Source organism: Gobio gobio, assembly GCF_949357685.1.
Source record: "Gobio gobio genome assembly, chromosome: 10".
Lineage (NCBI taxonomy): Eukaryota > Metazoa > Chordata > Actinopteri > Cypriniformes > Gobionidae > Gobio > Gobio gobio.
Window position 1 is genome coordinate 50,253,104 of NC_137116.1, and position 27,968 is coordinate 50,281,071.

A 27,968-nucleotide genomic window follows, 5' to 3' on the forward strand; every position below is an offset into this window, starting at 1 on the left:
TATCTTGTAATTGCTTGTTGTCTTCACCCAAAAACTAATAATCTGATGTAAGCTCTCAACTCAAAGTTTGGTCTTTTCCTAAAATAGAGCTTCAGAAGTCATATGAACTGCTTTTATGGTAGCTCCATAGAAAAACAACAGCAGACATAATTTATGCTTTTCCTTTTAAAACTGTTTTGATTTCAAAGGCCTCTCTCTCTCTTTATTTAATCACTGCATGTATAAACTTGTTTAAATCCAAATGGGTTTCCTGCGTGGAATATGTCTGATCTCATTTGCGTTACCCATAACCCTGATTTATGAGAACCAGTCATAGAAGATACCCTAGACCTTGTGATCCCTGGCTGATATTTAAAAATTAATTAACCCCCTGACTGCAGCATTGCTGTCTCTTCCTCTCTCCGCCCGCCAGTCTCTCTTTCCCTCTTTCCAACTTCCCCCATTTTAAGGTGTCTTTTTTCTCTCTTTGCATGGGGATTAATATCTTAATTATCTCTTGTGACTAAATATTTTCAATGAGACCATAGCTAATGCATATATCCATATGCATAATCTATGGTCTCATTGAAAATTAGCATTTATGTATCATTTTTTTAGCTACTGCTCTGTCTCAAGGCCGATGCCCACATTTTCATTTAAATTTTTTGTTAATTGGTATTTAGCTAAAATAAAATGTTTTGCAGTAAGACAATAATGTCATGATATCCAAGTTTTTTTTTTACCTTATTGGAATCTAAATTATGAATGGATAAGAATTGGAATCGATAAGCAGAATCAGAATCGTTAAAATTCAAATGAAAAAGTAGGTATAAATATTAAGGAATTTTCCGTATTGGTTTTTTTTTTTTTTTACAGGTGTTTTACCTATTACACATTGCATTAGGTTGTGTTTTAAGGGTTAACAGAAATTTCCATAAAATTAATGGATAATGTCCTGGCAGAAATTACCAGTACGGTTTCCTTTTTCTTTTCTTTTCTTTTTTTTTTACAGTGAACCCAAACCAGGACTGTGTGTTATTTTCTTTTTTTGGTCCTGACCAGAAGAACCAAGAGAACCGAACTACAAGTGTGAACACACCATAAATGTAAATGCATATTACCTATTTAATGCACTCCCTAAAGATTTATTATTTGACTATTTCTACACTTTTCCCCAGTATTCTACCTATCAAAAGCTAACAGAACTGAGTTGAACAAATTGAGGCGATTTTCCCCTCAAGGCTGTGCAAAGATTTGGGAGATTTTAGATAAAGACGCACTCATTCAAACAGTCATTTCATCATTTTTGGGTGCAGACGAACAAGCGGCGAATGATCAAAGAGAGTTGTTTCAACTTGTACTTAATATTCGTTACATGATTTTGCTTTTCCCTCCTCGGCGAAGCTTCCTTGAATAGATATTGGGTTTGATGGGTGTGTGCAATTAGTTGCATGGAATAATACAGTTCCCCTGCATAAGCGCTAGTCCTCTAGGTCTGCTTAAAGTATTAAATGCAAAAGCATCAGGAATGAGATGCACTGCAGTTGAAGCGTTGCAGAGATCTGGAAGATGGTGGAGGGGGAAGCACTGGCCTTATTAATAGAATAATCTTTAAGAGGTTTTTAAGATTTAAAGGTAAATCCTATTTGAGAAAAAAGCTAAGAATATATTCAATACAAAAGGTTTGACAGCACTTGAAACATGCATCGGAATTCATTCGCAATGCCTTACCTGTTATATATTGTTTTGAAGTATTACATACATTAATATATATTTATTATTTGCAGGATGTTTAAATGGTATATATTGAGCCAATGATCAATATTGGGAGCTTCTGAATCAACGCTAAACCTTTTCAATTTTTGATATTTATATATGAATCTGATTATAGTTATGTAAAGAAAAAAAGCATTACAATCTGTATTACAGGGTATTATGAACAGCTTTATAATGATATATAAAGTGAAGTGTTTCCAAAGGTTTTCTTAGTATTGTGGGTTTGACAGACCCTGTTTGCGATCTTATTTAAAATGGGGTGTGCAACACCTTCGATTGGATTATGGCATTATAATGTGGTTGACAACAGTGCGATGGTTTTTCGGTGCTTCTGTGATTGTGTCTGCTTCCAGTGAAAGAGGCTGTCTTGTTTTGTTCCATTTGACGGTGACATTGATTGTGTGTGCTTGTCCCGTGCATCCTCTCACAAGTCAGATTCTGACCCTGCGCTTTAATCTTCAACTGCCCCAATGAGATGACACTCTCAGCTGCCTGACAGCATTCTGGGTAATGCCTCTCTTGTCCTCTGTGTCTCTCTCTCTCTTGTACTCATTCTCCACTGTCCTCCACATCTTTTGTCCTTTGTCTCTGGTTTTTTTTCTCTCTCTTTGTGAACTCTAGGGTTTGTCTTGTAGATGTTGCTTTTATTGTTTCTGTTATGAAAAATGTTAGAGGGCATGATTTTTGTTATGTTCTCCTCTAATTGACAGAAGTAGGCCTTTAGTAATGAGTGGCATAGTTTTAAAATCGCAAACTTTTTTCAGTATTTTATGTTCTTTAAGTTTTTATTTTCAGCTTTTGTTCAATTATATATATTTTGATATTTATGTATTTACTCACAGTTAATATGAAACCACGTTTGCAACTGATTTTACTTCCATAATCAGTTTATTTCTGAGTAAGATAGTATTCAACAGGAAAAATGTATGAATACAATGTATATTTACACAATTAGTCAAATGTTTGGAATAATTAAGTTTTTTATGCTTTTGGAAGAAATCAATGAGTATTGGTACTCAAATATAATTAATGCTACTTATTATTATCTCTGTTGGCAATATTTTTGTGGAAACCATAATATATTTTATTCAGGATACTTTGATAAATAGAACATTCAATTAACAGCATTTATTTGAAATTAAATGACTTTACTGTCACTTTTTTCAATTCACTTCATCCTTGCTGAATAAAAGTTTTTTTTTTTTATTGTACTTACCCCAAACTTTTGAGTTCTTTTTGATTTCATGATGGCTTTATAAGGGTGTTTTTATCATTTATAACATTCATTTTTAATCAACATGGTAAAAAATTGTTTGTTTGTTTTGTCATACAAAGTCATTTTTTCTTTGTATGACAAAGTCATTTTTAAAAATGACAACCCCCCAACCCCCCCGTGGTGAAAATATTTTAATGTTGTTTATATGACTATAGCCAAAGGTCGTCTGGTAATTGAATTGCCGTCCGAAAACACATCTCTGAATTTTCAAGAAAATATCACTTCAAAATTCACTGTTTATATCCTTTTTGGTCACTGCAGAGCACCGTACGGTTGCCCTTCGCTGTAATTTGGATGCATTTTAAAGATCCAGACTTTTATTACTGAAATGCTGACAAGTATTTACAAAAGCAATATATTTCATCCCCGCTCAAAAAATAAAAAGAAGAAAAGCACGTAAACATTTGAAATGGGCCGTTATTACGGCAGCAATTATGTTATAATAACCAAGTGGCATTATGTTTACCTCATGTAAATAAGAGGCTGTTTTAAATTATTTCCTCTCATTTCCATGTGGAATAAAATGAAATCCTTTGAGCAGCGTGTTCCCACACGTGAATAAATCACCTTCCGAATGCACGTGTTTTATCACTGAGGTGGCATTGCAAATGTATTTTTACGGACTTCCACGTGAGAAACAATTACCGTCCGAATAGGGCTTAAGTGATGTTTTTAATATTCTTTAAGACAAACCATAAGAAAACACTATTGCTGAGTTTTTCCTTTGAAATCGATGGTGTTTCTTACGTCACAAACCTGTTGTAACCAATCCTGTCAATGTGTGGGCGGGCGTTAGCATATCATTACTATGCTGTGCTGCAGGGGAGTCTCAAGAGAAACCAGGTTATCCTGGCATATTTTTCAGTTGATATGAAAATCGGGTAAATTTAGCAATATATCGGGTGAATTATGTATATGTATATTACAATGTTATGATGAACTATATGCCTTTCTCCACTGACGTTCTAAGTTGTTCAAAGTGTTTCTAAGGATGCTGATTTTTAGAAGGCAGCTGTCTGACTCTGAGATGGTTTGATAGCATAGTCAGGCAAAAAGCTAATCATGTTAATTACAGTTATGTGTCTGACGTTGTAAAGAGCGACACACAAAACGTTTTACCATAGAGCCCATTGTAGATGAGCCCATATAATATGCTCTTCATCAGTTCAATCAGTTTCTGGTTCAGAAATATATGGCGGAATTAAACCTACCAGTAATTGTCTTGCCCTTGAGCTGGTGTGAGTGAGTGGAGGCGGGGATAATTTGCATATTCATCGGTCTTGGTATACTAAATGAAGCAAGAGTGTAGAGTTACATTCAAGCTATTTTAAGGCTTTAAGAAATTATTTTCACAGGACAAAAAACATTCAAATATGTAATTTCAAAGATGAGTTTTAATCAAAGATGAGTTTTAAGAGATACAATTATTGACTACAGGGAGACTTGGTCAAAATTTTTAAAACGTACATGTAGGACTCCAAGTCGGAAATTCTCTGTATATTTGGATATTAAATCAATAATTGCAAACTGAAAGTTTGAATTCAATTGAACTTAACAATTCTAGTTCCAGAAAAGTCATGACAAATACATCCTGAACATTCAGTATAATGTCCAGTCATATTGTCGGGAGAATATTTAGAAATGCCACTTTTTTAAAGGGTCTCTCTTTAGACACAGAATTTTAAATACTAACAGAACTACACAATTGCCCGGGGCCAATATTTAAACCAATGGTGATTGATGTGGATGTTTTTAGTGCAACAAATCTCTCAAGCCACTTGACATTCAAAGGCGCCTGAGCCATCTTGACAGCATCTTGAATCCTTGTGTTTTTTTCTTACCTTGTAATGTAGGCTTTTTATTTATTAGCAAGGGCTTTTTATACAGCTGGAGCCCAGCTTCCCATCGTACACGCTACTCTCGTACAAGATCTGGCCCTTACCAAGTAGGCTCATTAGCTACGAAAAGGAGATTCAGTTAATTAAAATAATTCCCCGTTAACACAGCTGCTTTGGTCAGCCAAATTAAACAGGGGGAGTGCTGCGCCGTCTGCTTCTCACTCAGCGAACGTCGCTCTGCTGCCTCCGAACATGGCTAATTAGCTCAATAGGAGGAATATTTTAATAGCAATTAATGAGGCACGGGCCTATGCGAGCTCTAATTTAAGAGCCTGGTTTATGTGGGGGTGCATGCCGATGAATTCTGAAGCCTGATGAGATCTCTTTTGTCACCGCTTGTGTTATGATCTGCCTCACTCGCTACCAGCGTGTTTCTCGCGGACGATTGATTTTCTTAAGATTTCCCAGCAAGCGAACTTCCCAGAGCAGCAGTGTTGGGGAATATTCTTCAAAAGTGTGATTTGTCAAGCTATAAGCTACTCATTATTAAAAGTAGTTGATCTACTCTCAAGTTAGCGTTTTAGTAGTTCTGCTTCTTTTCCCGATATGTATCTTCCCAGATGTTGGTCAACCCTCAATGCACACCGTGGCAATAGAATCTCCATTTTGGTTTACTCACCAGACAGTATATATAGATCAACATCAGTCAGTCAAGCATTTTTGATTTTTCATGATTTCGCTGGTAGTGATGCTTTACATATTATTGGTCATTCAATGTTTCTGTAAAAACAAAACAAAAATTTGAATAAAATAGTAATATAATACAACATTTTCGTTCACACTTTAGATTAATGTCCAATTCTCACTATTAACTAACTAATAACTACGACTTTTGCCTCAATAAACTCCTAATTACTGCTTATTAATAGTTACTAATGTAGTTAGGCTTAGGTAGGATTAAGGAATGTAGAATATGGTTAGAATAAGGCATTAATATGTGCTTTCTAAGTACCAATAAACAGCCGATATCCTAGTAATATACTATTGGACCTTAAACTAAAGTGTTATGAATTTTTCTACTAATATTAATACAAAACGCTACAGTCTGATAAGCTGTGGGCTCATACATATTGATTACTTTGTCTGTGTTCACTCAAACTCATTTGCTAAAATCAAAACGTGAACCGTAATATGTGAGTGCTTGCTAATGAAATTGCTGCTTGTGCATTATTCCAATTCACTTCCAAAGGAACCAGCCGGCAGTGGCTTTTGGTCTTAAAGGCTGAATAATTCTGAACAAGTACTGTCATTTTGAAAAGAAAAAACAAGAAAGCATGTATTGTATATATATCAATTCTAGCCAGTGGCTAATGACAGACATTATTTACTAGGACTGGGCATTGACACAAATTTCACAATTTGATTTCGATTCACAAGCTTGCAATTCGATTTGATTTCAATTCAATATAGATTATTTTGGATATATCAGGTACAATACATGGCAAATTTTCTCAAGGCAAATGCTGTAAACTATGGGAGTCAGTTGGTAGTACATTAGCCGACTATAATGTTGAAGGTAAAAATGAACTGATTTCTTTACAAAAACTTAAATTACACTCAATTATATATTTTTTATAATAATTAAGTTATAATATTAACTTTACAATTACATAATCATATTTCTACTCCAATTCGTTTTTTGAAATAACATTGAAATGGTGGCTGTCATAAGAACTTACCAGATTTATTCAAACATGCATTAAATATTGAAAAACATTCAAAATTATAATGAATTATATGATGCATATATTTAGCAAAATGCTCCTCTCTAGAGTTATTTTTTCTAGCTCACTAACGAGTTTATGGACACTGGATATGGTTTTTCTGAGGTAAATGTGTTAAATGACATTGTTTACAAGCTGTTTTACTGACGTCTTTCTATGGTCGAAACACTGATTAAGCGATTTCATGTCACATGGTACGGATTTCGGTAAGATGTACTCTTTTAACGCACTTTCAGATGCTTATTCATGTTTATTTCGTGCTGTAACTGGTAATAAGACGGACAAGAAGATCAGTTCATGTGCGCTGGCGCTTCTCTTGAGCTGAGCTGTGCCAGAGTGCTCTCATGCCACAGCACCAAAACGGTGTATGTTTTTGAATTTCGTAATAAAATGGACGTAATTTAAAATCTGAGACTTTGTTTCATATCAATAGTAACAAAGCACAAAGATTATTGCAATTTATTGGATGGGAGGCGTGCTACAATGTTCCATTCATTCATCAACTGAAAACAGAATGACTAATCGATTCTTGGGTCTATTTTACGATCGTTTCGTATCGTTAGGGCTTTTTTACCCAGCCCTATTATTTACTTGTCTAGATTGAAATGTAGTCGCATATGTGAGTGATTTACTTGGTGTATGAGGTTTTATGTCCATGGCATCAGGTAGGTGGCATCGAGACTTCTGTCACATCCATTAACGACTTGAGTGTTACAGCTGTGCATTCTGGGTATAGCGGACGGGACACCTTTCACATGGTTTCATCACATGAGCCGGAAAGCTATTGACAGGCTTCTGCTATACTGCAACATCAAAGTCAAAGATATTACAGTCACCGTGTTACGTTCAACATAGTAAAACAGGAGGCGAGGGGGAGGAGGTGGGCAGGAGACGAGGAGGAACACAAGGAAAAACGTGATGGAGTACTATATGCAAGCTACTGTGCTTTCTCCCAGAAGAACAGATTGTTGACAACATTGGAACTGTGCTTTGAGTAAACATTTCTTAAAAGCCCAATTAGTCTGTGATTTCATTTTACATGCTTAACTGTTCTTTGTAAAGCCGCAGAAGAGTAAGATCTCTGGACACACCAAATAAATGGAATTGAATAATCATGATTAAGCTAACATGTGTTTATCGTAACAGCCGTAGTACATAGACATCTTTTTTTTTCTCTGCAGTTACAGTACCATGCTGGTCTGGCCTCCAGTCTTCTAAACCAACAGTCACTCAAACGCTCAGCCAATCAGATGGGAACATCTGCCAAAAGAAGACCCAAAGTCCAGCCCAGCACCCTTGTCCTTCCAACACAGTGAGTTTGAGTTCATATTTTTCACAGTATCTCATAACCAGAGTTGTGAAAGTTTATTATGCTCCCAGTAGGCTCTTTCACACGTGAAACCAGTTCTATTGTTGCAGTGTTAAACTTGTCCCGTAAATGTACCATATATGGACTTGCTTGTCATGCTCGACATAGATGTAGGATTAAAGAAGCGCAACACAAGGCCTACATTCATGAAAACTGGTCACCAGCATCTGCTTGTCCATAGACCCACCGGCAGCAGGTCAGAGGTGACCATTGATTCTCTTCCTCTCTATTGGTTCATCCGATCACGGTGGCAAAGTAGAATAGCTCTTTGTCTTCCGTGGTGTCACTGGGGTCGTAGACCGTAGGCTTTAATAATAAAGTAGCGAGAGTGAGATTCGGGAAACATAGAGGAGAAGAGAGCACGGACTCGGCAGGGAAGATGAAAGACGGATGGAGAATGAACGGAAAATAACTATGGAGGACAGATAGAAGAGACGAGAGCGGAGCCCAGGTGGTCTGTGTCCCTCTGAATAGCCCACTGATGGGATACCACTCCTGTTTCTCCTTGCAAATGTGCTCTTTTTAATCTGATTCTAGGGCAATGTTTTATTTTCTTTCCAATGTCCTTCAAAGTGATTGTTCATTTATTTCAAGTTGTAGAGCTCTCCTTTGCTCCGATGCCTGCCTGGGTACTCATAGCGCAATGTGATTTCTAAGGCTGAAGGACAAGGAGAAGGAATAAAAATGTGCTACGTATAATGTCCTATATCTACTGCTACGTCTGAAATCACTCTCTGTTCAACTGTTAAGTGTTGCCTAAAGACTATATAAAGTGAACAAAACATCAAGTTTTTGAACCCATCATGCTCTTTGATTTGCTTGCAACCAATCTTTGTGCACTGATGCCAAGTTTGCCAAGCTTGCCAAGCTCCTAAAGTCATCAAAAATATATTAGAATACAGGAAAGTTCTGCAAAGTGTTTCACTTTTAAGTGTTTTAACTTAATACTTTATCAGTTAGCTCAGTGTGAAGTGTTATCTGTCATCCGTTAACCTGGTCGAATGTACAATGGAAATCAAATGATTTAAATGCTCATTTATCACCGGAAGATTAATTAAATCAGAACTAAATCATATAATCAATTAAAGTGCGTGTAAAGTCTAAATTAAATATGTGCTCTGAGTTTGTCTTCGTGCCTGAGGAAGACCTGTTGGTCGAAAAGTTGCAATAAATTGGAGCAGATAAATCATTGTGCGGACATTTGATTTTTGCCTGAGTTTGTCACACCACAGAAAAAATGTGTTATTACCGGTAACCAACAATTTCAATGGTAAAAAAAACACCACATAAATAAAATAGCTTATCAAAATCTTAAAAAAAAAAGCAGTATTCTCTTCTCTGTCCGCTCTCTGTGCTGAAACCACACCCACTTGCTAAGCTGCCATAAGCACACAAGAAGACAATACTCATCGGTGGGCACGAACTGCCGATGATGGCACCAGTTGTCATTAGGACGGGAGGATGAAGGCCAGGGCAAGAGATAGTCGGTTCACCCCATCCTGCAGCGGATTATCAATGAATCCCAGTTGTCTTGTCTCTGATGAAAATTTTTAAAACTATCCGGTGTAAAATGATCACTGTAGAGGCAGGTGTTGGTGGTGGCTCTTCACAAAATGAATCATCCTCTTCTTGTTATCATTGTTTTTCGGACATTTAAATAAGGACACAGCTGTTTTGTAAGTTATCGCAACCAGGTAATATGCATTTACGTAATGAAGGCATGAATACCTAGAAAACTGTAGTCTGTAGTAACTAACGGTCAGACAGTAACTAGCGATTGAGCGGGCGAACTGAAATGTGCTCTAGTTATTATAGTGTTAGGGGAGGGGCCATGCTCAGTGGCTCGTTTTATCCCCTCCAAAAAAAAGTCCAGAAATGGTGAAAAATGGTTTAAAGCTACACTGTGTAACTTTTTTAGTTCAGGTCTTTCAAAAATATATGTGCTCATTAATGTATATTTACTTATTTCAAGTAATAAAGTATTCTCGTAAGTTTATAATATGCCATTTAAAATACATACGGGTAGGGGTTCGAATGCAGGTCGCCATGTTGCCCCTCCATCTTGAAAGTACATTAGCCAAAGAGGGACATACCCGTAAATTCAAGCTTCGCCTTTCACGTTTTAACACTCGATGGCACTGTACAAAATTCCCTGCCTCGCGCATGTGCGCGTCAACTTGTTCAGACTTGTCTGGTGCATGCGCAGAGAGTTTTCATCTCAGCAGCGTCCAGTAACAGAGTTATACGGAGTTTTCCTGGCTTGTTTATTCCTCAAAAGTCTGTTTTTCCTTTTGTGGTATTTCTGTGCGTTAATAACTCCGTAAGTAATAATAGTTATTGTCATTGCCATCGCGTAATTCAGTTGATGTCACCTCAGAAGTATTTTTGTGTCAACATACAATAGCGTAACAATGTTTATTAGTTTATAGAAAATATTTGCTTGTAATGTATGTTGATGGAAATATGTATCAGGTCTGATCGGCATATTAACAATTGTTATACAGAGCGCACTGCAGTGCTAAAGCTGCACACACTTTTGTAACCCGACACCGCTTGTTAGCAGCAGCGGCAGCTCCGCTCTTTTTAATGCAGCTGCATTTAGCGCCTATATATGGTACAATAAGCTCTGGTTTACGGTTACATTATACAAATGTAACTTATAAGTATAGTTATACAGTTCTTAACTGTGTATCTTCTGTCATGTCATTATCATGTATATTTACCATCCTTATTTGTTCTCTCACAGAAACCACATTTATGTACATATCCACGCAAACCTGTTTATGCCTTGCAATTGGATGACTGAATAAACATTACTATCATCAAAGTTCACTCTGGATTAGCTGCAGTTCTTTCTAGCCGAATAATTAGGCCAGTTGAGTTCCAACCATCCCACTGCTCACAGAATATCCCACAGGCACCGTGTCGAATGTGGACGAGGTCGAACTGGAAGCCATGTTTATCTTGGACTAAATCGGCCACCGTAGGAGTTAAAACGAAATCGGAATTGAGAGGAACAGAAACTAAAATTCACTGGATGGTCATATACCTTTTCACCGCTAGATGGGGGAAAATATCACAGTGTAGCTTTAACGGTCTCACTCAACAATTCGGTACTAAACAGTTCACAGTCTTTGCAACGTGTTTCAGTAATACATTTCTAACATTTATAATGTGTTTAGAAACTAATCTCAGAATTGCCTTTACAGGGACTTTAAAAAACCCTTTCGGTTTCACCCAAAAATTATAATTCTGTCATTAATTACTCAACCTAATGTCGTTCCAAACCGTAAGTCTTTCGTTCATCTTCGGAACACAAATGAAGATCTTTCGGATGAAATCCGAGAGCTTTCTGTCCCTCCATTGACAGCTAGGCAACTACCACTTTCAAGCCCCGGAAAGGTAGTAAAGACATCATGAGATTAACCCATTCGACGTGAGTGCTTTGTTTGCGGAAAAAAAAACACTTACCACACATGTTGGATATTAATATTTTGGTTAGTTATGTGTTTGCACAAAGCACGCTTCATAAAATGTAGGTTAAACCACTGGAGTCACACGGATTACTTTAATGACGTCTTTACTGCTTTTCTGGGGCTTGAAATGGTTGTTGTGTAGCTGTCAATGGAGGGACAGAAAGCTATTCGGATTTCATCCAAAAGATCTTCATTTGTGTTCCGAAGATGAACGACAGTCTGACGGGGTTGAAACAACATGAAGGGGAGTTAATGACAGAATTTTCATTTTTGGCTGAACTCTCCCTTTAATGTTAAAGAAACAATTTATGATATCACTGTTGTCAGATTTTTAAACATAACATTGACTAACAGGTTCAGAGGTTTTGATCTTTCACTATTGAAGTAAATTTTGGATTAGGTAAGAAGTCTCTTATGCTCACCAAGACTGTGAAGTGCAGTAAATACAGCACAGTAATATTGTGATTTTAGTCACTTTTTATTACTATGATGGCAAAGCTGAATATTCAGCATCATTACTCCAGTCTTCAATGTCACATGATCCTTCAGAAATCATTCTAATATGCTGATTTGGTGCTCTTTAATTTAATCAATTTAATGCATCCTTGCTAAATACGTGTTATTTTTCTTTTAAAAATATTTTTCCTGACACCAAACTTTTGAACTAAGATGATTTCAAAGTGGACTAAATTGCCTTTTAAAAGGTACTTTGTTTTTGTTCACTCCTATCCCAACTAAATCCATTATAATAATAATAATACAAATAATAATGTTACAATTATTATGTTGAGTTCTGTATATTGGGAATAGTAACTGAGTGAGCAAGAGAACGATTTCGAACACAGCCGACATTTGTGCAGAAGGAAGCATTTGGAAAAGACCCAAAAGCAAAATACCACTTATATACCCCATAACCTGCAGTTTCCTTATAATGTCAGTACAAGAAAAAGCGTCCCCAAATGTCAGATCTGCTGGTGTTGATGGTGCGTTTCCAGTTTTTTGTTGCACCAGACTGCCCAGGTCACAAGCATGCACTCGGCAGGCTGAATTCAGGAGATTCGTTTTCATCCTGACACACTTTACCAGACTTTACCAGTGCCGTAAAGTGAGATGCTCATGACAAATCTGCTTTTAGGCGACTCAACATGGCCTAAACCTGACTTACTCATCAGTCAGCAATGCACTGTGTATCTTTAATGGCACTGTGCTGTTTTCGGATGGAAGAGGATGTTGAACGGAGCAAGGTGAACAGAGACAGCAGCTCCTCTGTCAAACGTCATTGTCCTGATGAATTTGCCGTTTCTAAAAGGAGCGGCGCATGAATTATGCAGCACAACCTTCATGCGCGTTTGCTTTTATGTTGCTTTTTTACTTGCCAGCGTTCTGATGGCGTTCCCCTCTGACATTGCCGCTTGCCTAAATTAGTGGACCGACTGGAGAAAGTAATGCTGTCCCAAAACCAGATGTTTCTAAATGCATTTTAATAGATGTTTACTGTGTAAATAAATTATAATATGATAAATAATTACAGTTGTAACTGGCAACCTAGATTTGGTGCGCAAACTAATATGCAAGCAAAGGGATGCCCAGGCTACGTGATAAACATATAAAGATGAAAAGAAAACAAACAGAGGCCTAAAGAACCTTGAAAATAATAAAGTTAACCAACCAGACGCTCTATTGATCCATTTATTCAATCAGTCTGTTATAACCATTCATACTGCCATTAATGAACCAGCAGGAGTTACCACAAAATGATTCATTTTAAAATCACGGCATATGAAAATAGCCTGATTATTGAGGCCCAGAGGAGAGTCTGAATGATAGCTGGTCCCATCCTGGGCATTCATCGCCATATTAATCCTGTAAACAGAATTACACAGCATTTACTCATATAATCTGGCTCGAAGGGATAGTGTCTGCGCTTGAACACTTTCCCAGCAGCTAAGCAGACAAGCAGTTACAGAGTGGGATTTGATAAATATGTTGTATTGCTTTTTTTAATCTGTCAATTTTGTGAACTGTAGACAGGATTTGTACCCATATGAGCTAATTATGAACTGGAAAAGAGGCTCAGTTGTGTCTGTATAAATCAGATCATGTCTAATCAGTGACAGTTCTCCTATGTCATAGTATATGCATTGAAAGCCGCCCTGGTCAGCTCAAGGTGACCTTTGTGATGTGATTGCGGAAGTGTCATTTGGTCAGGGCTTTCTGTTGCTTTTGAATTCTCAGGATATGAGACTGCTGCCCTCCTAGGATCAATGCAGAGTGCTGTTGTCATTTTAGTGCCTCGTCGGCCAGACAGGCAAAGCCACAGTTACTGAACCGAGACTAATTCACCATTCCACCCTCATGAGACCTGCAGATGTACTTTGTTACTATAATTAACAGCAACCTCAACCTGTCTGTCATTCGCTGCCTGCATCTTTACTCTTCGCACATTGTATTTTTAAAAGAGTCATTATAACCAATTACTCAAGTATTATCATTAATACTATATGGCTGGATTACATATGTTCAGATTACATTTTGTGTATGCTTTGTTTTAGCAGTGTTTAAAAATGTGCCAGCCTAAGGAGGTGGGCTTCCCCAGGTGAGTCTCCTGAGGGCTTTTCCCAAGGTTTTTTCCTCATCTCCATCCCAGGGAGTTTTCCTTTCCACTGTTGCCCTTGGCTTGTTCACTGGAGTGTTCGTAAGGGACTGTTCTTTGTAAAGTTGTGATTGAATTCTAATTGAGATTATTTTGCACATTGTTTTTACTGTAGTTTTTGATAACATTTTAAACTCTTTACACTTTGTTAGTACATTGTACTTATATAAATATACTGTAACATTCTGGGTTGTGTGATGTTCAGAATTGTGCTTTTCAAATTCCTTTTCAGTTCCGTTTTAATTTAATTTGAATGTAAGTTGAATTAAAATGAAATTCATCTGACTGTAAACATTTTAAAAAGTGGATGGATGGATGGATGGATGGATGGATGGATGGATGGATGGATGGATGGATGGATGGATGGATGGATGGATGGATGGATGGATGGATAGATAGATAGATAGATAGATAGATAGATAGATAGATAGATAGATAGATAGATAGATAGATAGATAGATAGATAGATAGATAGATAGATAGATAGATAGATAGATAGATAGATAGATAGATAGATAGATAGATAGATAGATATAGATAGATAGATAGATAGATAGATATAGATAGATAGATAGATAGATAGATAGATATAGATAGATAGATAGATAGATAGATAGATAGATAGATAGATAGATAGATAGATAGATAGATAGATAGATAGATAGATAGATAGATAGATAGATAGATAGATAGATAGATAGATAGATAGATAGATAGATAGATAGATAGATAGATAGATAGATAAAGAATATGAATGTTCAAATTATTTCAAGTGCATCCAGGTTGTTTCATGTTCAATCTCCAGATTGAAGGGATCGCTGGTCAAGATGTGTCTCTTTCCTGTGCTGCATTGCAGCAAAGCTTAGAGAGCAGTGTTATGAAAATTTTAGTCATAGCTGATCCCTGATTAAAGGAAAGAGAGGAAGACAGCACTCGTTTATCAGTATTCATCTCACCCTCACATGCAGTCACAAGAAAGGGCTATTTGATCACTTTATATCATCCATCAGACTGAGAGCAATGTTACCACGTTACATCAAGATGAACAAAGTACACGCACATCCTTTTTTGTGGTCCTCCGACACTGACTTCCTGCCATCCTCTGGGGTGTCTGAAGACGCCCTTTCTTGTGGCCGCATCAGTTTTTAGGCAGTTGCCGTGTAATCCACTGAAAGTGTTTCATCATCTGGGTGATAATCTGATGCATTAACATTCAAATCACACTCCAAAGTGGATCCTTAAACTGTGCTGCAGAACCTGTCCACTGAGTATTCATCAACTTTGCATTTAGATTACAAGGTTGGTTTAAAAAAAAAAAAAAAAACAACATTTGCGTTTTCCTCTCACCAAATCTCATGGTATATAAGCACTCGTACCCTCAAGGCCCAGATATAATTAAGCAAAATCTAAGAACAAACTGGTGTGACATCATTTCGAACTAAATCAGGCCAAAACGAAGTTCGTATGGAGATAGTTTCAGGAGTTTGAAAAGCTGGTAAAAAAAAAAACTTCGAACTACCTTTATTTCACGGCGATTATGCACTAGGTGTTATCTGAGGCTCCGCCTTCTTTAAATTGGAAATCTTCTCTGGTTAATTTTTTCTGGAAAATGAACACACCGGAGAGCTGCTTATTAGAAGGAGTTGTAATGGAATGTTTTTCATGTTTAAAGCAATATTTTGAAGTCCTTGCTGAACATTGTTGATATTTGAAATCAACCCAAACAAACACACCCCTTTCTTCATCGCTCCGCCTCCAAAGCTCACTCTCCAATCCTAACCGTCCTGCTCCGAGCCAGTCTCGAACCCCAATCGATGGCATGCAGTGCATAGAACCGTATAGCGAGAGTCTATAGGGCTCTGGCAGTGCACTAACAAGGACGCTAAACAGTAAACATCGCATTCTCTAGTAAACATCAACTCTCACTAGCTCTCACTCTCAGTAGCTTCACAAAAAAGGTTCTATATGGCACAAAAAATGGTTCTTGGCTCGTAATCATGGGGGAACCTTTTTTAGTGCTATATAGCACCAATTTTGGTGCTTCAGTGGTTCTTCAGCAGGTTCTTCAGAGGTGCTATATAGCACCTTAGTCAAAGAACTGGCGAAGAACTGCTGAAGAACCACTGAAGCACCAAAATTGGTGAATATGATTACAAGCCAAGAACCATTTTTGGTGCCATATAGAACCTTTTTTTTTAGAGTGTAGTTTCCAACAGCACAGAAGCTCCAGACAAACAATATGACCCTCAAAACCGGTGTTACACACGTACATTTACATTTATGCATTTGGCAGACGCTTTTATTCAAAGCGACTTACATTGCATTCAAGGTACACATTTTACATTTTTGTCAAGTCTTGCTTTCCCTGGGAATCGAACCCATGACCTTGGCGTTGCTAGCGCCATGCTCTACTGTTTGAGCTATAGGAAAGCTGGCGTATGGAGCAGAATCAACGCAACCTCCGCGGATCTTTTCAGGCCTTCCCGCTTAGGTCTTACCAGCGCTGGAAAGCTAAAGCTCCTGATCATAACCCTTCATTTTCCAGTGATCTTACAAAAGAGAAAAACTCATAAGAATATCTCTCAGGCATCTTTCCTTCTTTCGTTTTATTTATATAGCACTGTTAAAAACAACCGGAGTTGACTAAAGTGCTTTACATAAAAAGGAATAAAAGATACAATATACAACAAACATATTAACAATTCAAACATGGCCGACACCACATATATCACATTGCTCAACTGTTATATGCTGTCAGCGTTACATGAGCTTTCAGCAAGATCCTAAATACTGGTAGAGATTTCGCCAATCTAATAGGTAGAGGCAGCTCATTCCATAATTTCGGTCCCATAACTGCAAAGGCACGATCACCTTTTTTACGGCGATTTGTCCTTGGTAGTACCAGAAGTTTTTGATTTCCTGAACGTAGTGCTCTAGGGTATCATAAGGAGTCAGCAGATTTGCGAGATATGTGGGGGCCTGATTATTCAGGGATTTCTAGACAAACATTCAAATCTTGTATTTGACTCTAGATTGAACGGGGAGCCACTGCAAGTTTTGCTAAAACCGGTGTGATGGATTCGTTTTTCTTGACCCGCTTTAGGAGCCTCACCGCGGCATTTTGCACTGATTTTAGTCGTGCCAGGGATGCGGCGGAGATGCCACCATAGAGAGAGTTACAAAAATCGAGACGCGATTTAAAAAAAAGTATGCATACCTCTTTCAAAGTCAGCATTTGATAAAAAAAAGGTTTGTTTTTACTAAGAGGCGCAAATTATAGAAACAGGCCCGCACCACAGAATTAATTTGCTTCTCCTTATTTAAAGGTGTTATGAACTGGCTTTTTAATTTTTTAAACTGTTGTCTGAGGTCAACTTATGACGTTTGCGTGGTTTTTACATTCAAAAACATCATAATGAATAAGTAATAGGCTATTTTCTGCCTTGGGTTTGAGGCTCTCTGAAAAACGGTTGGTTTTGATGGGCGTGCCGCACTGAAGACTTGGAAGTAAACGTCCACTGCTAGGATTGGGTAAAATTTGCATATTTAATAAGCTTCTGCTCCCCTGTCAGTGACAGCATGTGGCAAACGGCAACCGGAATGAATCGCCCAGCCCACAGCCAGGGCTCGCAAAATGTCTTTATGAAACAAACACAATGATTCATCTCTCATCCACCCGCGATTGATTGGAATGTTATTTCTGTATAATTTCACCCGATCATCAGTGAATATAACCACGAACCGTACACACTCACACACACACGCGCAAGAAAGGAATGTTATTTCACTACAGCCTGTTTTTTTGTCTGAAAAACACAATATCCTGGGACTTTGGGCTTTGCGAGCACTGCCGTTACAAGTCCGAGTCTGATCACGAATGAACCAATAACACCTTCTCCAGCCTGTGACCGCAAGCTAAGGTATGTAATCAATAGATATCAAACCATCTGTAACAATGCAACACTAACACATATAAAAAAATACTTTTTCAGTTTTAAGCTCTGAAACTTACAGGATATTCTTATATCACAATGAACTTTTATATATCAAAGGCTCAAAGGAAAGTTGATTTCTCATCACCCCTTTAAGTTCTCATCGATTAGGATGCCTAGATTTCATACTGATGTTTTACAATATGCTGCCAGTGAGCTTGAATCTAAACAGGCCTTCGTAGAGGCAAATATAATTGTGTGTCATCAGCAAAACAGTGGAATGAGACCCAGCGGGAGAAAATACAAAGAAAAAAGTGTTGGAGAAATGATAGACCCTTGTGTGGTACACTCTAAATAAACATATAAAGGCGTCTTTGCAATAACAATAAAGGTGTCTTTCTACAGTCTTTCTTCAAATCTCCCTCTTGCTCATTCTCTCTCCTTCACCGTCATACGCCCTCTAATGCTGATTGGCTGCACATTTGCTGTTGTGTCGGTCCGACAAACTTTCAAAGAGTGTTTTTCAAATATCGCTTACCTCACCTTTTATGGTCCCATGGCATGGTTTTTTAAAATTATTTTATAATGTTTCCTGAGGTGTACTTATATTGTTAGTATGGTTTTTACATCAAAAAATGTCATCATTTAGAAATAAAAAGCATTTTTTTCTATACTGATATCAGCCCTCTGGCTTAAATGCTCTGTTTGAAGGGGCGGGTCTGATGTGAGACTTCAGTGAAAACGCCCACTGTTGTGATTGGCTGACATCTTTGCATTTGAAATGAGTATTAGATTATGTGGCGGAGGGGGCGTGGTTTAGCGAGGTCTGCAAGCGCTGCCAGAGAGAGACGGACTGCATGTGGACCAGAGAGACCTTAGAGCTGGAGAAAGATTGCTGAGAAAGTTTTATTGTACCGAGTTGTTGAGACAGCGAGTTTATTTTGTTAGTTCTGAATAAACACAAGTCCCAGCCACGCCGACCCTGTCTTCTTCCTCCTTGTTCTACGAACTTTGTAACATGTGGAACCCCTCTACACCCACTGAACTACGTTTTTTTTACCATCACAGCCGTCGAGATTGTGATTAAAAGTGTTGATTATAGCATTATTTTTAGATCTTTTCCCATCACATGAAAGGCTGCAGTGTTGAGCATTGAGTACACATGCAGTCTGTTGATCGCGTGAATGCATTGATCTCGTCATTGCAGTACTATTTCTCTCACAAAATGCGTTCCCCGTATGACGACATACAGGGAAGATTCCAGATCGGCTCGTCTGAGCTTTCATTTTCTCAAAGGCAGAGCAGGAAACCCAGAACTCGGTTTACACATAGCACTTGGGGACCATATACAGGCTAGGGGAACTCATATTAATGTTAAAAAACCTCATAAAATGAAAATGTCAGGCCATGGGACCTTTAATGCTGTTAAGCAGCTTGCTTCAAAGCACTTTTGTATAAAGGGCTATTTAAAGGGGTGGTAAAACACATTCTTTTGAAGGCTTGATTGTGTTTGTGGGGTGCACTGTAACATGTGTTCATGCTTCGTTTTTAAAAAAAATTGCATTATTTTTCATATATTTGACCTTTATTCTACACTGCTCTGTCCCTCCTTGTAAAACGGTCTGATGGTTTCCGGGTTGTATGAAGCCAGTCCCTCAAAAATATGCAATGGGCTTAGATTGGTTAGCTGGCCCAGTGTGTTGTGATTCGCTAACCGCAGTGCATGTTTGTCGGAAACGCCACGATCTATAGTGATCGCTACTGAATGGCACTTTTGAATTTTTTGAAAGATTATAGCCAAATATCTGTCGCAAGAACTATTAACCCAAAACGAACACTAAACACTGGCAAATCACACACAGAACCATGTTTAGCATGCCTGTAGATAAACAATACATAAAAGATCTAATCAAAGAATCATTTACACTAATGTCAGGTTCGCTGTTGAGATTTTAACATTAGTGTTTGTAACGTTAGGTGTTCGTTGGATAACGTTAAGTATGAATGAGCATTTAACAGACTGGTTTGCAGAACAGCTTGTCATCTGTTTACTTCCTTGCTACAACGTACAATTAACCTATTACAGGAAAACACATCGATGAAAAATAAATCAGACTTACAGGTTGTGGCCCGTAAACAGCTTCTGTTTGTAAATCCAGCTTTCAGGACAAGCCGTGGTGCAAATCCTGCATTGAACTCGCCAGGATTGTGGAAGTTTTCCTCCGTGAAATGTGCAGCGGGAGCCCCGCACGCGTCGTGCTTCCACACACTGGCCGTGTTTGTCTCGCGCAGCTGACGTTGTGCAAATCCTGCATTGAACTTGCGAAGATTGTGGATGTTTTCGTCCGTGAAATGTGCAACGGGAGGCGCGCCCGTCGTGCATGATTCACACTGGCAGTGTTTGTCTCGCTGAACCGCTGCTCATGAATTGCAATAGACGAAAATTGTCCATTATGTCACATTTTCCAGTCTTCTCCTCCGACCCTGTCTGTCTCGTGCTTTATGATGGGCCCCTCTGTCTCATACACACATGCATATAACATGCTGTATGTTAAACGCTCTGCAACACCCCCCCCCCCCCCCCCCGTCCCCGTCCCCGTCCCTAGGTAGGCTGAACAAAGCAAGTACCCCAGACCTGCAATCCGGATGAAAATAACAGCGTTTCGTCGGCATTGCAGCGACACCACTCCAGCCTATACCACTATACCACAACAACAGCGATACAAAATGGCCTCACCCCCCCCTTATTTAATATTCTCGGAGTTGGGGTTTATGTAAATATTGAGGCTGGTGATGTCAGCAACCCTGGAGGAATGTCTGTAGTCGCCTAGCGGCCGTTTGCTGTAGTCCTTAGAAACTGATTTCTTTAAAAGCAATTATTTCCCTTTGCTTTAAACTTTGAACGTTGTAACTTTGCAGATGTTGTTTATGCTCAAGCAGCAACATTACACGCTATCTAAAGTTAAAATAGTGAAATCGTGGTTTACCACCCCTTTAAATAAATGTTACGCATCTTGACTGGAGTGCTGAATTGCAGAGCTTGTGCAAACATGAACATTCCACAATCAGCGTTGTTATAATGTCATTTTCCTGCGGCTTAACAGAGATTTTAGGCGCGTGACATTTACAGCTCAAGTGATTGGTTCAAAAAGTTATGTGGTCCCATGAGCAAAAGATAGCAAATTACTACTTTTCCTAAAGGCTAGCTTGACTGTAGTTTGACTACTTTTAATTGAGTTGCTAGTAGCTTCCTCAACAGCACCAGAGACATTACACCTGATCTAGGAGTAAATTGCACTCGGAATGGTGAGTTTCTCCTGAATATTTTAACCTGAAATGAAGTCGTCACTGGCAGGATGGCCCATGGTGCCTTGCTGATTGACAGTGATACAGCACATTCAAGGTCAGAGGATACAGCCGCATCCTCTTCCATTGGTTTTCTTGACCTTTATTGGTCTCGTCCTGTACTGGTGCAGTGGTATAACAGGACAGATGGGTAGTAGACAATTAAAAACCTGTTCAGAGAGACGGCCTGGGGCTGGACCAGAGGGAGGGACTTTAACAAGGACCTTTAAACACTGTGGTTCGAAGGCAGCCAAGCACCAAATGTGAGTAAATATTGGCTTTGGTGAGTCAATAAAATGCCAGATTGGCAGGAAGGAACTATGCGGAACTGCAACATTACATAGTTTAGGTAAGATATTTAGGATTTTTTTCAAAATCACAATATGTTTTGATGGTACAGTTTCACTGTGACAACTGCATTTGTCACAAATTTGCAAATGAAACATCTTAGTAATCTGTTGTCATACTGAACTAGTAATCTGGCTTGTAATAAATATTCACGTAAAATGCCTTGTCGATTTTTAACATTGAGAGATGTGGCAAATTATAGTTTTGGATCCTGCAGACAGCACCTTTGACTGATTTTACTCATTCTTGACCATATCTTGGACAACAAAATCTATGCAGGCAGGTATTGACTTTACAGAGCGAAGACACAGTGATTTAATGAGTGTACAGTTGTTGATGTGCAAGTAATGTTCGATATGTTAATTCAAGCCTCGCTGTGCCTAAAATCCATTATGAGACTCATGCTCTGCTTGGCTTGAGAAAACAATCAGAGCCACAGAAGAAAAAAAAACCTTTTCTGTGAGTCCAGCGATGATGAGTTAGTTTGCATGGAGATTAGGTAGGTTTCACTCCTGAGATTATGAGTTATGAAGCATGGAAATATTAAAACATGTCTTGTCTTGTATCGTGCTGACACCCCTCTGTGGTGCCAATGGAGATGTAATTGCTAACCCTATTTGGTTACATCCCAGCCATTCTATTGCCAATAAACCACCAATGCCAGAAGATAAAATAATTGCTTGGCTGCAGTGTCTCTGTGATTGGCTGGAGAGCAGGTTTTGGTTCATGTGAGGTTAGTATCCTTATGCCATCCTATATGACAATTGAATTTAAATTATTTTGTTTAAAAGGGGGTCTAATGCTATTTCATGAATTCTGATATCAAGATACACTCCTTTAGGATTCGAACAAGTTTCAGAAAGTTTTTTCCCCCCCTGAGTATGACCCTTTATGACACCCTAAAGGGCGGAATTCCTTGTATGGCCACTTCTCTCTTCTCGCTCATCATCCAGAGCGAGAGCAAGAGCACGTCCATCAACAAGCTTCTTTCGGGTTACGGAAGCCGTCTGCAGCGCTGCACAGGACTTGCTCAAGAAAGAGTTGTCATTTTGTTTTTAGACCACAAAATCAACAATAGCACCATTTCCACCAAAATTATCCGGAACAATTTGTCCCAGGAACTCTTTTTCCCCCAGACCTGCTGCTGTCTGCGTTTCCATCGCAGTCTAAGGCCTAGTCCACACGTACACGGGTATTTTTATAACCAGAGTTTTTCCTCCTCCGGTTTAAAAAACAATCGCGTCCACACAAGCACAGTTTAAAAAAACTCTCTGTCCACATGAAAACGCGAAACCACGCTATGATTGGCTGCCTGATTTCCACATGGGTCTCATCCATGGCACCGATGCACTGGGGGATGCCATGGGCTCAGTGAAACCCTTCTACAAGTTTACTTTGGACTCAGTGACAGGTAACTGTACACTGGGGCAGGGCCCAAGTGGACTGAAGCTTCACACACTTGCCTTACTATGTTGTATTATTGCATTCTGGCGCCTCTGTTCTGCAATACAATGAGATAACTGTGCATGTATCTGTATACATGTGATAAGCGTTGTTAGCAGAGTTATTAAAAGCTACGTCCGCCAATGCATAGACTCCACTCATGTAAACAAAGCGATAACGGCGCACAATCTAACGTCTAACAAAGGAGAGAACGGCGCACACTTCGACTTAACAAGCCGAAATCTCCGGTTTCACCATCCACACGACAACGCTGTAACCGGAGTTTCGAAAAATCTTCACCCTGGCCGGAGTTTTAAAAAAAGCCCGGTTTCAGTAACCGGATACTGCGTTTGCTTGTGGATTAACAGCCAAACCGTGTAAAAAAAGCTGCGGTTTTGAAAATACCCATATTCGTGTGAACAGGGCCTAAAGTACCGTGAAGATTAGTCCGGACTTTCCAGAGCCCACTGGATTTCATCCTCCCCAAATAAACTTAATAAAGCCTGAACCTCGTCGTCGGTCCATCATCGTAATTTTTAAACTCCATTGTTAATTTGAATAGCAAACGGCTCTTACTGCACGCACATCAACAGACTTTTTTTTTAAACGCTGCGTGAGCTCAACCAGTCAGCATGTTCATCGCCCAAGTCCCACCCCCGAAAGTTCCTGAACTTTGAACTTTCCTGAACTGCGAGCAGGGCCGTTTTGAGGGGAACATTTTTACCCGGAACTTTATTTAGACCCCGGTTTCTGCGGTCGAAACACACCGAGTACCCCAAAGTCCCTAGTTCCTGGGGAAAGTTCCTGCGGTGGAAACGCGGCTAATGTCACTAAAGAAGTGTGTTTTTGGTTGTGAGGGAAAGATAACCTTGTTCAGCTTTCCAAATAACCCAGCATTAAGGAAACAGTGGATGCAGTTTGCAGAGTTCTGCAAGTGTGTTTGTTTGTTCCCGGTTATGAGACGAAACCGCAGGCGCCAGGCTGTGAGTGAAACTGTCTGAGTTTTGTTGGCATGTAAGTGCAAATAATGTCAACAACACTGACGTTTAAAGGTGTCATGAACTGGCTTTTTAAATTTTTTTATACTGTTGTCTGAGGTCAACTTATGACGTTTGTGTGGTTTTTACGTTCAAAAACATCATAATGAATAAGTATTAGGCTATTTTCTCCCCTGGTTTTGAGCCTCTCTGAAAAACACTCGGATTTGATGGGCGTGTTGCACTGAACACTTGGAAGTAAACGCCCACGGCTAGAATTGGATAAGATTTGCATATTTAATGAGCTTCAGCTACCGTCAGTCCCAGGAATCGTCTGGGGGAAATGCTCAGAGGATAAAATATCAAACAAACACAATGATTAAATCACACACACACTCTCGCGGACACACACTCACTCACTCACTCACTCACTCACTCACTCACTCACTCACAGAAACTGTATGTGTTATGTGCCCTTTAAAGCTTTTTTGAGTGTGTTTAGCAGGTTATTTTTTGCAGGTTGATTTTTATATATATTTGACTTGTTGCATAAGTAATAACTGTACAAGTACTTTGTAGTTACTTTTACCATTGTTACGGTTAAGCTCTGATAAATGACAAGCGACTGACCGGAACCATATCCGACCACCTGACAGGATTTCATGTATTCTAATCAAAACTTTGAGCGCGAGATGAGAATTACCTGTATTTTTCTGTTAACAATATTCTTTAATGAGACTTTATGTAGAATTCAGAAACCCTTGTTATTAGTGACACCGGTGGCCAATAAGGGAAGTGCAGCCAGCAACTTGTGCTCGCACTCATGCACACATTACGTACACGTAAAGACTGAACGGGATTCAAGGCCCGATATACTAACTGCAAAGTTTTTTTTTTCATTCTTCACTTGGGGGTAAAAAGAAGTCGGAATTACTTGTGCAGCGATAAACTGTTTACGAACATCTCGTTGCGTTGCGATCCACGCTGCTGAGAGCGACGTTTAGATGAATATGTAAATGTGTGCTCTGCACTTTACTCTCAAGAACAAAATAAACACACAACAAAAATGACAGAAGTGAGAAAGCAGCCTTTAAGAAAGCATCTGATTGTAGCGATGTGGATATGTTTGCACCGGCTCAACAATTCACAAGCATCATGTCGACGGATAATTAAAATTACACTTAGGATATTTTGATTATAAAATATTTTAGAGACGATAGATTATATTGATCTGGCTATGTGAGGCTATAGTTTGACTGAATCCCTTTTCTTTGCATGATACATTGACATTACAGTACAGAACGTCTCTTTCGGCATTAACCTAAACATTGTACAAGCATTCGTTTCATGTGTCACATAGAACAGAAGAGCGGCTTTTGGGAGCGCGCGTAAATGTCACATACTTTTGATTTTCCCGGCAAAACCTTCTTGCATATAGCCCCTTTTTTTACCATTATTTATGTTGATTAGCCCTAGCAAACCTACAATGTTTTTCTTTTAGATGTATTGGGGGTCATTTGTTTTGTGTGGATAAATTCATACATTCATTATGTTCATTCCAATCATTCATTTTACTATGGTGAATAGGCAGAGGGTAATGGTCGGTTGAAAGTTCTGTGCGATTGGCACTATGGGAAATGCGTCAATCGTTTGAGAATGTCAGAGACTGCGGAAAGGTGGCTTTAGGGATTTGAACCCCCTGCCCCAAGTAATAAAGTTTAGTGTATAACATTTCCCACAACGTTTGTGCTTCAGACATGAATGATCCCTCAAGTCATGAGACTTTTTGTGGTGAGGTGTGCAATCAGACGTGTTATTTTCACCTTGTGAATGATAAAACAGAACAAACTGTATCATTAAGTTACATTGAAAGACCCAAGCCATATCTAGAGACCACAATATCTTCAAGACGGGGTGGGTTATTTAGAATTAGGCTAGTAGTAAACCACCTAGCAACCATTCCGAACACCCTAGCAACTGCTTAGAAATACTGTAGCACTGTGCTGGCATGTTTGGCATGCACAAGTACTGCCCACATTTTCTCCTGAAAAGTAAAACTCAAGTTTATTCTCGGTCTAATGATTCCCAAAATCTTTATATAAGCATATGTCGAGCTGGTGATAAACTCTAGCGATGCTCTCGCCTATTTAATATGCTGTTATTTAATTTAAGCTAGTAAATGAGGAACCTTAGTGCGGGCACGAGGGAAATTGTGAACAAACGGAGAGGTATGTTGAACAATTTCTCTTTGCTTTTGATCTTCCCTTCTGGGAAAGAAACTGCTGTTGCAGGAAAATCACTGAGAACTTTCAACGTGATGAGGCAACTTAATCTTTGTCGATTCTCCAGCTGCATTGCACTTGCAGATGCGTTTGTACGCAATCACATGTGTGTCCCCATTTGCACCTGTCCGTGGGTTACCTGGGTTCTCCACAACCGCTGTTAAGAAGTAATATCTCTATAGTTGGTCCAGTAACTTTCAAATGACTTTTAAACAAATCCCTCCACCAGCCACCCACCTTCGGTTCTTTAATGAATTATTTTCCTCGTCTGTGTGCAGGGCCAGTCCCTCAAGTCTATTGATAGCTGATGGCAATGGAGATTTTCATTAAACCCTTATTAGCATTGACCCTACAATACATGTTGGACGACTCTTCTTGGGGACTGTTCTGCTGACTCCAGGGATGGCTGAAGGCTTTTGGCACTCTCAGTCCAATTTATTGATGTCTAACGAGGCTGTTGAGCAACCCTGGCAGGGTTTTAAGTATTCCTTTTCTTCTGAAGCATTGAAGGTTATATCAGATGTGGAACAGCGGAGACTCTTGTTGATGGTGGATGATGCAAATCGATGCCTTAATGCTTTCAATTTAGAGCTAATACAGTCATTTTTCTGTTGCTTCTGATGCTTATTTTCCTGTTTTGACATTGTTTGGATTAATTACAGCTGTGCTGAAAACAGTGAGGTGTGATTTGTGTCTACATCAGTGTATTAGCTAAATAAATTATAAAAAATTAATATTAAAATATAAAAATACTACTAATAATAATATTAAATTAGATATTACAAAAATAATAAATGACAACACCACATGGAATGACTAAAACTTAAACTAAAATAGAAGTAAAAATCAGTAAATAGAATAATAGTAGGGTTGCACGATATATTGAAATATCGGTAATGTACATAACGCGATATGTGAATGATTTAAATAGTTCAAAACCTTGCAAAAGGTTTTTTGTCGACACATATAGCAGAGAATGAAACATAAGTTTCAAGGTTTTAAATATATTTAAATATAATTTTACATTTATTTTTACACACTTAAAGCATTATCGTATCGCATTAACAAGTTGTCGAATATCATTTTAACAGCCCTAAATAATAGTATATAAATAACACTTATAAACTTTGAAAAGATAATTCAAAGATGTGGTTCAAATCAATTTGAAGATTTAAGAGTGGCTATCACAATGCTGACCCGGACCACCTCAACTGTTTAGAGTCCGTCAATATGTGTTGTATCCGAAGAAACAATTAGTTTGTTCGATACCAAGACCTTAATGAAAAGCCATTGATTTGGTATTGACAGTGACCGTGACCCAAGGACCTCTTGGTTTGCACTTAAAGTTAAAGGTCTGCAACTTTTTTACTCAAAAAATTCTCTCATTCCAGATATGTGGATGATGTCATCTCCAGAATTGGACGAATGTTTCCAGATATGTCAATCGAGCTTTTCCGGCCAAACGGGACATCAGCAGTTCTTTTGGTGAG

At 38.7% G+C, this 27,968-nt stretch overlaps 1 protein-coding gene across 1 annotated transcript in view; it reads left to right on the forward strand.

The window, feature by feature from the left end:
* med27 (mediator complex subunit 27) overlaps positions 1-27,968 on the forward strand; it is a 93,387-nt gene that overhangs the window by 19,292 nt on the left and 46,127 nt on the right. Inside the window, exons 3-4 of the mRNA XM_079827975.1 lie at positions 7,835-7,965; positions 27,870-27,963. Of these exons, the coding sequence (XP_079684101.1) occupies positions 7,835-7,965; positions 27,870-27,963 (225 nt within the window). The remainder of the gene's footprint in view (positions 1-7,834; positions 7,966-27,869; positions 27,964-27,968) is intronic.